The sequence below is a fragment of the Conger conger genome, chromosome 7 (genome assembly GCF_963514075.1).
Source record: "Conger conger chromosome 7, fConCon1.1, whole genome shotgun sequence".
Lineage (NCBI taxonomy): Eukaryota > Metazoa > Chordata > Actinopteri > Anguilliformes > Congridae > Conger > Conger conger.
The window spans coordinates 54,917,396-54,932,235 of NC_083766.1; the positions used below are offsets into that span (position 1 = coordinate 54,917,396).

Genomic DNA, 14,840 nt, shown 5'->3' on the forward strand with positions numbered 1-14,840 from the left:
AATCTTTTTCTGAGATGAAAACTTGAAAACACATCACACTTGTTTTGCTAATGCCAGTAAAGTGGAATATCACAGTTTGCAAGACAGCTGTAATTAGCTTCAAACAAATTAAAGACTAATACCAGCTTAATATTTAATCTGTTCAATAAGTGTGTACATTTCACATGTGACACTATTCTGTCTGGTTTGAACTAGGGGTGAGAACATTAATTTGAATAAACAAATACACAGCAGATTATTACATTACAGTTATATAGCTGACGCTTTTATCCAAAGCAACTTACCATTAATTAGACTAAGCAGGGGACAATCCCCCCCTGGAGCAATGCGGGGCCCAACAGCTACAAACATTACTGTGACTACATTGAGGCTTGAAAAACCAACCTTAACGACTAGACTACAGGCTGCCCAATTAGGGAACGTAGAAACTGTTCATAACAAAACCAGAAAATCTGATTTTTTGCAGCGCTACTCAACTCCACTTCCTGCGGGTCGCAGTGTCTACAGGCGTTTGATTCAACCATGCGCTACACCACCTGATTTCAGTAATTAGCGTATTATCTGAACCAAGAAGGTAAAATAATTAGTGAAATCAGGTGGTGTAGCTCACGGTCGCAGCAAACACCTGCAGACACCGCGGCCCGCATAAGGAGTTGAGTAGCGCTGTAATTGTCGTAATAGCGGGTGAAGCCATGCCTACCTACCTGTTGTGCCAACCCCCGCCCAAATAAGGCGTCGTCAGTGCTGCATGACATAAAGCACGGAGATCCTCGCAATTACCCTTCCGTCCTGACATTCAAAGACTTTCAACACGTTTGGTTCATCAGCTTCCGTTGTTTTATTTATGTGCTCGCTAATGGAGTCGCTGAAGTGTGGTGTCCGCCCCGTGTGACGGCACTAAACAAGATTTAATGCGCTCCGTAAAAGGTGATCAGTGGGCTTTTCCAGCCGTTTGTGTTGGAGAAGCCATTGTCTGGGGCAATGAGGTACAGCACTTATCATCTGTAATGTCCTTGTAGTCCGCAGATTAGTCACTGACATAGAACAGCATGTCCCTGCGTTTGATTAATTCACTCCAACCATTAATCTGCACCTCCCACTGCAATACAGCAGCTAATCAGTCACTCATTACTGAAATACTACAGATGCTCTTACCTTTACACACAAGGGCATGTTGAGCCATTTGGACATATGTGTGGGGCAGGTGTCATAAAATCCGGCCCTCAAATCCAAATCCAGCCCTGGCTTTCTTTTCTTCCAGGTAATAAACGGAATAATTAGTGCCACTGACTGGCTGGCTAGACTGGCTTCACACCTGACTCCCAGGTAAAGGGAGGGTGGAAAACCAGCAGTTTAATTGCCCTTGTTGTAGGGCATTGGTGATAAAAGTCTCATAGTCTCACATCCTGCCTTGTGAACAGTGGTAAAATCAACTCTGGCAAAGTACATGCTTAACTGTTAATAGACTACATCTGTTAATAGACTAACATACATACTGTATAACATACCATAGCTGTGATATTTTCTCCACCTGAACTGGGTTCAGCTAACATTATTCTTCACCCTTGACTCCCAAATGAAGACAGATTTTATTGAATTATTTCTTTATTTATTTCTTTAGTAATTTGTTTTTGTTTTTGTTCAGGTTTTTATGTATATCTTTATCTTCACCAACACAGTCTGGTCAAGCTGGACAACCGGCTAAAATGGCTCTGCAGCCATTGAATGAAAGTCCTTATCTCAGGCCGGGCCAGAGACACTGGCACACGCTCAGGCTTGTGTGCTATACTGACCCAGTATCACTGAAGATATGCCTGCAGTGGAGAGTAGGACCCCAGCCCTGAGATTCTAGTGTCCGTCAAGAGCCTGTGAGAAAATCATTATAATTCTCCTCTGAGGAATACTTTATTTTCTCATGTCATTAATTAGAACGGAAATAAATGTTATCTATTTATACAGCGCAGCCCCCCTCCTGGGCATTTCAGTGCTACATGGGGATGATTAGACAGCCTGTTCTGTTTGGTGGAAAATAAAAGGAATACTGAGTGCAACAAAGTCAATATCAAAGACATTTTAACTGGATTCTGATATTAAACTGAATTCAAATTAAACAAAGAGCAAGTGAAAAATGCAGCCAGCCTTTCACGGACATGGCTTAGAGAGTGTAAAAATACTTCCTGCAGTTTGGTCTGAGTTGAGTTGAGATGTTCAAGATGAAACGATGAGCTTTCTGTTCTTGTGGTATGGAAAGAAGACCCATATTATCTGACAGTGTTATGACAGAGTTCTGTACCTTTGGAGCAGAAATAATATACTGTACATGAGTGCTATCTATAACAAGAGCAGTTCTGGATGAACTGTTCACTTGAAATACTTCAGCTTTAACTGTTTCAATGATTGTCAAATTTGGAGACAGTTCCTGCAGAAGTTCCTACCTAAGAGTTTTCGACAAAACTTTATTAACTGAATCATGTACTCATATGAAAGAATAAGATGTCTTTCTCCGGTTTGAGATTGCCACCCACCCATCAGTCAGTTCCTGCAGGTTCATTCTTCCTTAGGCCCGCTAAAATCCGAGAGCCAGCTTTGTTCACCCGCCGTCAGTAGCAGGCTAAGAAGAAGAGCTAGACGCCATTTTGTGGAAACTCCTGCCATACAGAAACTTGCTTAGGCCTGCTAAAATCCGAGAGCCAGCTTCGTTCACCCGCCGTCAGTAGCAGGCTAAGAAGAAGAGCTAGACGTCATTTTGTGGAGGCTCTTGCCATACAGAAACTTGCTTAGGCCCGCTAAAATCCGAGCGCCAGCTTCGTTCACCCGCTGTCGGTAGCAGGCTAAGAAGAAGAGCTAGACGCCATTTTGTGGAGGCTCCTGCCGAACGGAAAGTTCTGTCAGGCTGTGGCGCTGCCTCGCAGAGGGACCGCGGCGGGATCCATCAGCAGATGTTTGCATCCCGTCTTCCCGCGATTAGGGAAATGGGCCGGCGAGGCGGAGGGTGTCACGCCAGACGGAGCCGGGCCCGGCGAGCGCCGTTCAAACAGACCGCGTCTCCGCGTCTCCGTCTCTCGGAGTCGGGGCTCCAGATTGTTTTTCGGATGGCGCCGTTTGCTTTTTAATGTCACCGGCGCGTGTCTCCTCGCCCGCGTCTCGGAAGAAGCAAATGAAAAGGGCGGAGGTGCTGACGCGGCTCGGTGTTGACTTTGCCATCTGTTGGGCATTGCTGAACGCTCACTGTACCTACCACCCACTGGTCTGAATCAACAAGAAAAAAAAAATTGTAATTGGAGTAGCTCAGGTAGGGCCTGAGTCACGAAATTCTGCAACTGCACGGCCTAATTCTTTTCATTTTTTAGGGTGAAAAAGATTGCTTTCATTTAAGAGGATCACACTAGGAAGTCACTGGCAGTGGTGTTTTGAAGGAGTTGTTATTGGTATCCAGGGGAGTGGTTTCAACAGTCGTCTGTTTGTATGGAAATATTCACATTTGATGGAATGCCTTCGTTTAAAGCTAATCAAACGGTGTTAACCTCAGGAGAACACTGTACGGAGAGCAGCGAGAGCCCCTTCAGAAAAGCAGCCTTTCAAGGTGGAGAGCAGTAATTTCTCAGGCTTTTAAGGTGTGAATGAGAAAAAACGTGAAAACCGAATGAAGGATGTTCTTAATTTAACCTCTTCTGCATTATTATTTCACTTTCTCAGAGGAGAGTCCGTTTACAGGTGGCGAAATGACTACTTTGGCTGAATGTGAATGTCGCACATACTAAAACAGTGTCTAGAGTCTGTATTTTCAACAGCCAAAAGGATGAATATGCACAAGCTGCTATTTTTTAATTAAAGTGTGTCAGGTAGACAGCCTCGTATTCTGTTCTTCTTCTTCCTGGTTTTATGTCTGCTTGGCATCATTTTTGAGCTAATAATAATAATAATTCCTGAATGTTTGTACATTTCCCTTTGCGTTCTCTCTTTGTGTCATTTGTTTGTGTCTACTGTAAATTACTTTAAGAGAGAACATGTGCTATTTTCAATTAGCATCACTTAGGAAAGCAGAATATTCATTCAACATGACTTACATACAGTTTTAATATTCCAATTTGTTTTGCAGAACTCGAGCTTTTTTCCGTCATTGTTATTAAATGAAATCTCAAACCTACAGAATAAGACTATGTTGTGAGGACTGTATGTGTCAGCTTCTGAATCTTAATTCTTTGATCAGTTAAGTGCCAAAACAAAAATCCAACAAACCCTACGGTTCTCCAGGACCTGGGTTTGCCACCTCTGTCCTAGATGTCATAGGTCTCTATTCTTTATGAAGGGGTCAAAGGTTACCAGCCAGTCACAATATCCTCTTAATACAGGCAGCTTTGAATCTGGGCCGCAGTGATTGGAGCACAGTCGTCAGTTTGCTGGTACGAATGTGGGAAGCCGAGCTGTAAGAAAGGTCATGGTGGCAAACATTTCTCACAAAAATAAAACCACTGTTACCTACGGAGGAAGTAAATCCACGGTTGTACCTTTTTTGCAAACAAAATCAATATGCACATTCCAGGAAACGGTCAAATCGATATGTACTCCCGAGAATTCATGGGATGTAACTCGCTTGGTTTGTTTTCATTGTGAGTTATTACTGGCGGAGGGCAGTTATCATATAGCGGGCAAAAATAACTTCCTGGCTTCTTTTTAACCTCCCTGCTCAAAAAAACATTATGTCTGCTATGTGCTTGTAGAGATTAAGGCATTTTATTTGTTATTCTTTATGGACAGCGTGATGAAGTCATCTGAAAATGTAATAATGAATTGGTTGGGTGAAGTAATCTAAGATTTACTGGTACACAGTATAAAATGCAACAGCAAGGTAATATAGTCTTGTGGAGTTCCAGTTATTCTGTGGGCGGAGAATACGGTATTGACCTTGACCAGCTGTGTTTGTTTTTTTTTTCTGAGAAACGTATTATACTACTGGATGGGATATGGATTAGTGTGAAGGTGATGCCTCTTTAAGTGAGATATATTGAATGCTTATGAGAAGTCAAGAAAAATAACCCCCAGAATATGTTTTGTGTTTGTCGAAGTACTTATTGTACAGCAGGTTTATGAGTGTGACCATTGCAGTTTCTGTCCTGTGTGCTGATGCACTATGTTTGTAAGGGAACTTATATGGGCCCTGGTTGCCGTTTGTCGACTTGGTGAGAGGCTGAACCAAAACCTGTAGACAGCTATGAGGGAAACAGTTCCTGAAATCACAGAGTTCCTTTTGCCAAGAGGTCTTAATGTTTTCTTAATGTGCGATGTGCTCTCCACGGAATCGTATGCGTCTGCAGGAAACTGAAAAACCGCTTGCCACACTGGGGCCAATTTCCTGCCGAAGGATTTCAGAATGTGCTCGTATTATCTGGATCTGTTGCTTTTCTTATATTCATGCGACGACGTGTACTCATAACTTAGTCAGTAGTAATGAGGATACTATCCTCCCGATTGTCCCGAGGGCCACAAGTAGGCTTTCTTCACTTCTGCTCATCTTGTATTATTTACTATTACAACCATAGACCTGTCACAATGCAAATATTCATGAACAAAAACCCACTCTTAGTGATCATCAATTCATGACTGTAAGACATGAACACATGATTCTTAACATTTGGCCAACAAAAGAGGAACAAAATGCCCGAACACACTGTTCACAACCGAGCCGCATACTAGAAGCGATTCTGGTTTGTAGTCATGTTTGCCCGGAGTGCTGGCTGAGCCCTACAGTATAGTCAAAACAAGTAATCTTTCTATGTTTCCATGACTGTGGTTTTAAAATCTTTCAGTAAATATACTTCTGACTGTGCACCATAAGAGTTTTTGCTTTACTATTCCCAGATAGGATTTCTCACTGCGTAGAGTCGAATCCACTCATGATTGATCCCTGGGTGGTGTGGTGGTTAGCACGGTTCTGAGTTTGAATCCTGGCTGGCCAGATCCTCTCTGTGTGGAGTTTGCATGTTCTTCCCGTGTTTGCGTGGATTTACTCAGGTACTCCGGTTTCCTCCCACCCTCAAAGACATGCATGACAGGTTAGGTACGCCCCTGCCACTGCCCTTGGCCAAGGTACTGGCTTCAGAACTTGTTGGTCTTGGTCCCTGGGTGCCACACTGTGGCTGCCCACTGCTCCCAAGTAACTAGGATGGGTCAAATGTAGAGGACAAATTACCCCACAGGTTTTAATAAAGTATGTCTGTGAAGTAATCGCAGGTTCCTTACTGTATCTGACTATGGTTGGGAGTCCACAGTGGAAGAAAAGAAGAGTGGTGTCTTTGGAGTGGGCTCACACGGTGTGTCTTCTTCAGCGATGATACCGGTTCTCATCACTGAAAGACGCATGTCTGATGCATGTCTATGGGCGACATGTCTATGGGCGACATCGCTCAGGCAGTAAGAGCAGTCGTCTGGCAGTCAGAGGGTTGCCGGTTCGATCCCCCGCCCGGGCTGTGTCGAAGTGTCCCTGAGCAAGACACCTAACCCCCAAATGCTCCTGACGAGCTGGTTGGGGCCTTGCATGGCAGCCAATCGCCGTCGGTGTGTGAGTGTGTGTATGAATGGGTGAATGGAGAAGCATCAATTGTACAGCGCTTTGGATAAAGGCGCTATATAAATGCCTGCCATTTACCATGTCTGATGCATGTCTGGCTGGTTTTAGCCGTCCCATAGTGCTGTGCACTCGGAAGCCCGGAGGAGTGTCGCTGACGCATGCGGGCGATCGCATCGGAAAAAGTGTACTCTGTTCTTCTACACGACTCCTAACATGGAACCTGAGTGGCACAGCACAAAACTCCAGGGTAGAGAATTGGGGAGAAAATAGGAAAAACAATATGAGTCTTTCCTGAAAGGGGTGCGCCGTGTACAAGTGGGACTGAATGAACATTGACAGCCGGCAATGTTCTGTATAGAGGTCCTGACACCTTTCTTTATTTATTTATTTATTTATTTTATTTATTGAGCAATATGATGACGCAAGAAAATAGGATGTCCAAGTAGGTTTATACGTGTGTGGGAAGCATACAGCTACACTCTGTACTTTTTAAACAAATACTCCAGACATCCTGTAATTAAAATACTTCACAAAACAAATGCCTTGCAACAGTGTACGCTGGATAATATGCAGATTGTGCTATAATTTGCATATCACAATTCGTCCATGCTCTGTATAACATATGCAAATATATTTGAACTTGCTAGAAACTTCTTCTGTCACACTGCTTTTTATTTCATTTTTACACTCGTGTAATTAACTAAAATTTGCATTAACCTAAAGACAACAATTGGCAGTAAGTAAACAAGAGGACATTTGTTATGCAATGGGAGTACAGGCTGAGAAATATGGATGTCTTCTATTTCATCTGGCAGCTATTTTGCAAATTCCCTCCAAATATTATGTTGTTGTTAATTTAGTCTTATTTTTTTAAAGCACATCAAATTTGCCAAACGTATTAAATTTTCCCCTGCCAATCTTAACAGATAGTAGGAACGGACTATTTTTCAATATTATGATAAACATTTTCATAAATTAAGTGGAAAAGATTATAGTGATACATCTGTAATATACTCACAGAACATTTTATTAGGAACATTTTAACTTCATTACACCTACTTATTCATGTGATTATCTAATCAGCCAATTGTGTGGCAGGAGTACAATGCATAATATGTAGATATGGGAAAGGAGCTTCAGTTAATGTTAACACCAACCATCCGAATGGGGAAGAAATGTGATCTAAGTGACTTGGAATGATTGTTGTTGGCTGACAGGGTGGTTTAAGTATCTCAGAAACTGCTGATCTCATGGGATTTTCATTTTCATGTCTCAGTTTGCAAAGAATTGTGTAAAAAAAACTGAAAAACATCCAGTAAGCAGCAGTTCTGCAGACAGAAATGCCTTGTTAATGAGAGACGTCAGAGGAGAATGGCCAGACTGGTCAAAGCTGACAGGAAGGTGACAGTAACGCAAATAACCACACAATACAACAGTGGTATGCAGAAGAACACAATGCATCATAACTCTAAGTGGATAGGCTACAGCAGTATAAATCTAAAAAATAAGTATAATAAATGCCTAATAAAGTGCTAACTGAGTGCATTTAATGGCAAATCCCATTGTTTCCTTCATTTCTGGAAGCAAAATGCCTTAATATTGTTTCTGAACATTTTCATAATGGCACAAGTATATTTTAGTGGGGCTTCAAAGAGTGATGGAGGGAGTTTTTAGGATTATTCGGGGAGTGTTTCATGGTTATTCACTGTCCCTTTCACAGGTGGATCATAAGGGTTTAGACTAATGGACGTGCTTCATTTGAAAAATGCATGATGGCGTATTTAATTCTGCCAAAGATGATTCCACAGATTGGCTTTCTTTTTTGAAGTATCATTGTCTTGGGCTGGTGTGATTTAATTGGCTCGATTTTCAGAACGCGTCGTAATTGGCGCGTCTCTTCGATGATTTAGCGGCAATAGCTTTGTCATGTTTACACAGTTTGCGTACATTACATTCATTTGGTAGATTTACAACATACCCAGCAACAGCGCATAGCTCATAACTGTGTCTGCTTGGCTCATGCATCCGGCCATTTGCACACATATTGTACCCTGTGGCACCCTGAGTTGTGTATAAATATTTTCTCCCGATAACTTTGGATCCTTGAGGCAAGCATAAATGTCCAATGTGACTATATCTGTAGATTAATGATGTGTGATATGATGAATACCTATGAGGAATGGTTTTCACTGTATTGTACAGTGGTGTGCAAAAATGTGGGTGCCTCTGGTCAGAAATTATTTTACAATGAATATTTAAGACAGACTTCTAAATGTTACAAAGTTAAACATGACACATTTCTTCACATTTTAAAGCCAGATTACTTTTTATTTGATTTTTTAAATACTAAAAAAAGGAAAAAGGCCCTGTGCAAATGTTTGTGAACAGCTTGTAAATGCTTCCTGTAGCTAGCTAAGAGTCTTTCAGTTCTCACTTTTGGGATTTTCCTCCATTCTTCCTGGCAGAACACCTCTGGCTCAGAAATATTCTTCAGCCTCCTTGCATGTACAGCATGTTTGAGATCTCTCCACAGATTTTAAATAATACTGAGGACAAGCGCAGACAACCTTCATCTGTCTTTCCTGGAGGTACTTCACGGTTGATTGTGAGGTTTGCTTTGGATCATTGTTTTGCTGGAATGCCCAACCTCTCTTCAACTTCAATGTCTGGACTGACCTTCAAGCATTATCATCTTCTAAAAAGTAACAATGAATAAACCAAAAGGGTTCCCAAACTTTTGCACAGAGCCCTGTTGCTTTTTCATATGATTTATATGAAAAAGTTACAGTAAAAAGTAAAAAATATGAATAAACAGCAATCTTGCTTTAAAATTTGCAGAAAGGTCTCTTGTTTAACTGCGTACCATTTAGAGTTCAGGTTTGCTTTCGATCACATACAGATTCATTGTAGCAGACATTTAAACCAGGGGTGCCCACATTTTTGCACCCCACTGTAAGGCTGTCACTGTGGTCGAGCCAATGCACCCAAATTTTAATACCGTGCCTCTTGAGAGCCTGATGTGATGTGTTCATTCCTGTACACTGGGCTTGTTTTTTCAATACCACTGACCATTTTCTAAAGACATTGATCATCATCATCATTGCCATCACTGTCATCATCATGATCATCATTATCCCTTACCTTCCATCGGAGCAACTGCGTCAACGTTGAAAGCATTATAATGAGATATCGGAAAACATCTTGCATTCAATAATAGGTGTCATTCTCAGGATGCCTTAAAAATGTTACAGCAGCTCTACGATGGATGACAGCAGCTCTAAGATGGTTAGCATAACATATGACTCTGTACAGTAGCACCAAAACTAGGAGGTCCAAAATTACTGGTTAACACACTAATGCATTCACACTTTTTAGTCATATAGTTTCATAACATAATGTGTACATTTGCTGTGAATTTCAATTAATTAATGCAGCTCTTGCTGAGTAAACTGAATGACACACCAGCGAGCCACGATGGCACAATAAATGCCGTAATAATTTATTTTCTTTCCTAAAATGGATGTCACCGAGAACATCTCATATCTCACATTTTCCCCAACTGCTTCCTTCTTTAAGGACAGACTTCCTAACATTTTTATAAACGCAATGCGGGAGAATCGCTTCAATATTTGAAGAGTTATCTGACGCATTGTTACAGTGTCAGAGTATTTCACAGTACATTAGATGTATTTATCTACACACATCTTGGTTCTGTCTGCCATATCATCTTGGCTCATCACTCCCCGTGAAGGTACCTAGATGGCTGTTGCCCATGTGTATGTCACAAATGCTTATTATTTCCCATTTCATTGTCCTCCTATGTCAAACTCAGACTCCATTGTGTGAGACGGAGATTAAAATGAAAAAGCTTTTACCTCACTCAAATCGTTATTCTGCAGGCACACTCCACGGTGAAATAAATGAACTCTTGCCAAAGAACAGTCTATATTTGCTTCAAATAATGTTATGTATATGCAGTATATATTATTTATGATTGTTTGCAGGGACTCTTTTTGGTCTATTGAAACTTATTCCAAGCAATAATAATGCCAAAGTGCCAGAACAGCTTTCCTAGTTTAAATGTGTCCATTCTCTTATATGTTTTATTATTAGTGTGATTGCAAAGCAACACACTACTGTTATTCAAAATTCAAGTTTATTATTATTATTATTATTATTATTATTATTATTATTCCGCCCTTTTTTTGACCGCTTACTCCTCCCACAGTTTTCGAGCTATCGGCACCAAACCAACTTGAAATGTCCGTCATAAATCCCAAATGGTGTGCTGGTTCACAACTTTTCGATATTCCCAAGAATTTTGAGATATTTAAGGTCTTCCTGGGAAAAAAGTCACATAGGAATGAATGGCGGAATGTCCTGAGTGGTGACAGTTGTAATTCAAATTTTTTACACTTTTTTGGGGGATTCAGCCGTTCATCCAATCCACATCATTTATGCAAATGAACTGTGTGCCCCTGGAAGCCTGTGATGGCTCAGTAGCCTCTGCCCTAAAGCAGTTCATATATACTCAGTCACCACTTTTTTAGACACACCTGTACACCAGCTTGTAAATGCAAATAGTTTTAGCAGTAGTAGCAATCGTCTGCAATCACATTTTCTTTAGGAAATGCACATCACTAGTTATTATTATTAATATTATTATTATTATTATTATTACAATTTGTGGTAGTTGTAGCAGTATAAATCTATTTATATTTGACACAACATCCCCAGGATGAAAGGTCAGGAACAGTTGATACAGTGACTGCCTCAATGACATTCTTTGTTCACCTAGAGAACAATCAACTTTTTGATGTGAAAATTGATATTCAAATTTCTTACAAAATCCTTGACCTATATTCAGATTCTCTCCTATTGTTTGACTAACTACAGTAAAGCAGGGAACATTTTCATTTTGGTCCCATGGGTTTTGTTCAGCTGTCTGTACAAAAAATGGAGATAACTTAGATCTCTAGTTACATGTGATTTTTTTTCTGACATCCTCACACAGGTGGGCAAAAGGTGGGAACATTATTAAGGAGGTGTCAGGTGACACCTATGAGGTCATCGTGGACTATTCCTTCTTCACCGAGCCTGTGTCGTGTGAGGTCACCAACGCCCTGGGTAGCACCAACATCAGCCGAAACGTCGACGTCTACTGTGAGTACCGCCACTCTGCTCTGCTTTGCTCTGCTCTCCTGCTCCAGACCTGTCAACCAGTCACCATTTTGTAAGCTACTTGTACACAGTAAAATATTCAATGGTGATTAATCTTAAAGTGAGTACATTTTCACTCTGATGGAGCTCAGTTGAGCCCTCTTTGACAGTGTTAGAGTTAACTTAACACTCGGTTTTTGTTTTGTTACTCCGTACATACAAATACATTTGATATTGGCATATTGCAAATAAGAGATCAGGGGAAACTGTGAAGAAAATTAGAAAGCTGCAATATCTGAGGTCACACAGAGTTTTGTCATTGCTATGCCTACAGTCAGTAGCAATTTTTGTGATTAGTCTTCAACTAAAAAGCTTCAGCATTACATTTGACAAATTCTCAAATCTAGTGCAGCTGCACTATCTTTCTCTTTTGCAGTGTATATCCACGTACAGACACGTTAAATATTTAGATTGATATTTTCCCCCATAAGTGGTTCTGTTGCGCCAGGAGTTTTCAGCCTCTTCTGATCTGGACCCCCACCCAGGCTCAAAGGCATCCAGTAATATTTCTAAAAACTTTACAAAAAGAAGGTTTCCTATCATGAAATATTTCAAATAGCAAATCTAGTCAGGGACCCCCTATAATACCTTTAAGGACCCAATCTTAAAGTAGAAAATAGGTTCTATAAAAAAGGTTTTTTAGCTTGGAAGTGTTTCCCGAATATATATATACAGTACAGTCATTGCATATCAAGTCTGGACAGGCAGCCCCTACAGTACCTTCAAGGACCTCCAGGAGTCGACGGACCCCTGCTGAAAACTCAGATGTAAGAACGCAGCGGAAAAAAACTAAAAGGGCGTTAGGTTTGCAGCCACTGTTGGTGCAAAGCTCCGGTTGCCAGGCGACCGTTTTGAAAAGTGACAGTTATTTGGCTGCGCTCTTCCAGTCGGACCCCGCATGGCAGCGGAGCCGCAGTCCCTGCAGGTGGACCTCGGGACGGACGCCGTGTTCAACTGTGCCTGGACAGGGAACCCCTCCCTCACCATCGTGTGGATGAAGCGCGGCTCTGGCGTGGTGCGTACATAACGTTACGTTACAGCTCTTTATCCAAAGCCACTTACAGTCGATTAGACTAAGCAGGGGAGCAATGTGGGGTTAAGGGCCTTGCTCAAGGGTCTATCAGCTGGGCTTGAACCACCAACCTTCCGGGACCCGGTCATGTACCTTTGCTACTAGGCTAAAGGCTGCTCACTATGTACAGGGCTGTCACTAGTGGGAGGAAAAGTGGTAACAATTGTAGGGTCCTGCAGGTTGGGGTGGCCCACTGCTGGACAGGGCCTACAAATTCCAATTCGATTGCCCAGAGCAGAGGTCTCGGAATTCCTAGCAACTGCCCTGTGTGCATTGCTGTCTGTCTTAACAAGTGGTTTTAAACTTGTAACAAGACTTGACTTTTTTTTTTTTTTCTCTCAAGTAGAGAATATTAGCTTGTCTTAAGTTATTTCTGAAATCATGTAATCGTCTCACCCCATTGGCAAATCTTGAAATCTATCTCTCCTCATTGGCAATGGCTTAGTCCTATTTAGCAAAATTGTGGTGGATAGATATTTCTAAATTGTGATGGATAAATATTTCAAAACATTTGACTAAAATACTTATTACTTATTTTTGGGTTTGAAGTACTTATTTTTGGGTTTTTGCAGTGTACTGAACACAGACCTGCATTAGTTACTCCTCCCGGTCTTTTCCACTTAGACATCACATTATACGGCGTTTCAGTATTTACCAGATGCTCTGATCCAAAGAACATCCAGACGCAGCTGTATATTTACTCAAGCAATCTAGGTTAAGTACCTCGCTCAAGGGTACAATGGCAGTGGCCCAGCTGGGAATCAAATGCATAACCTTCGAGTTACAGGCCAGTTTCTCTTACCATTACGCTCCTGGGCTGCCAAAACGCTACACTTAGTGTCAGTTTTATCTAAAGGTTTAGATGTTTCAATGATACTCGCTGGAAGCGGGGATGGCTTGTTATTGCATTTAACTGTTTTAGGAATGAGAGCGTACAAGAGCGGAGACAAACAAAGCAATTAAGCCATTGGTGAATTCTGTTTTGCAACGCGCGCGCCTGTCTCGGCGAGATCCAGCGGAGTACCTGACTGCAAATGTCTCAATAAACAGAGGACAAATGCATTTGCGTCAACTCGCCCGCACACCCACAAGAATCGCTTAGAGTCATAAGCGCTGATTAAGTAAGTGCTAAAAAACTCAAGTAAATAAATAAAAAATCGACGGCACTGCAGTGAATTGTGAATTTTAATGATGGCCAGAGAAGCAATGTGGTGGAAAGCCAGTATATCCGAGCTTGGAATGAGCTCGAAGTTATAGCACCTCAGGAACTTTATGTTCACACTGACTTGGTGTGGAAAGACTAGCTGAGGAGCGTGTGTTGTGTCAGGGCTTGGTGACATTTCTGGACAGATTGGCCGGACACAGACTGGCGTGCATGTTATATTGAGAACAGAGAACAGCCTCGCTCCGGTGTGACTGTCGGCAGGGGGTGTGCTTCAGTCGTAAGGAGGTGATGTCTAAATTTGTGCAGTGTTGTCAATGGCTCCTTGACTGCATGCTGCTATGGAAACAATACTCTGACCTCATACGCTTTGTCGTGTTTTCACAGGATGTGAATAATAAGCTTAATTATTCGGCTACTACTAATGTAGTTAATCGTGAATTAATGATGTACTATTACATTAATTAAGCATGACAATAGCTTTTCATTATTTCAAGTATTTGTTAACTACTAACTAATGTATGAACAGATGAACTCCTCAGTAGTTATGTAGTTAGTTAGTTAATGCCAATACATGTAACCTTATTGTAAAGTGTTACCAAGTGTTTTGATGAGTATCACACCAGACCTTTCTGGACAGACCACCCGCTATGGACAACTCACTAACCTACAGAGATACTCTGGGCTGGGCAGTTGTCAGGGTCCAAAGCCTGTAAATTTGCTGACATTTGGGAAGTTTTTTCCTAGATTAAACAGATTAATACGTTGGTAATGTACATGTCGTCTCAGGTGTGAGCACTGTTGCCAGAAAACAGAGG

At 41.5% G+C, this 14,840-nt stretch overlaps 1 protein-coding gene across 1 annotated transcript in view; it reads left to right on the forward strand.

Moving 5' to 3' along the window:
- The window catches only part of kirrel3a (kirre like nephrin family adhesion molecule 3a), a 132,651-nt gene that overhangs the window by 101,325 nt on the left and 16,486 nt on the right, over positions 1-14,840 (forward strand). Inside the window, exons 10-11 of the mRNA XM_061249458.1 lie at positions 11,583-11,731; positions 12,676-12,803. Of these exons, the coding sequence (XP_061105442.1) occupies positions 11,583-11,731; positions 12,676-12,803 (277 nt within the window). The remainder of the gene's footprint in view (positions 1-11,582; positions 11,732-12,675; positions 12,804-14,840) is intronic.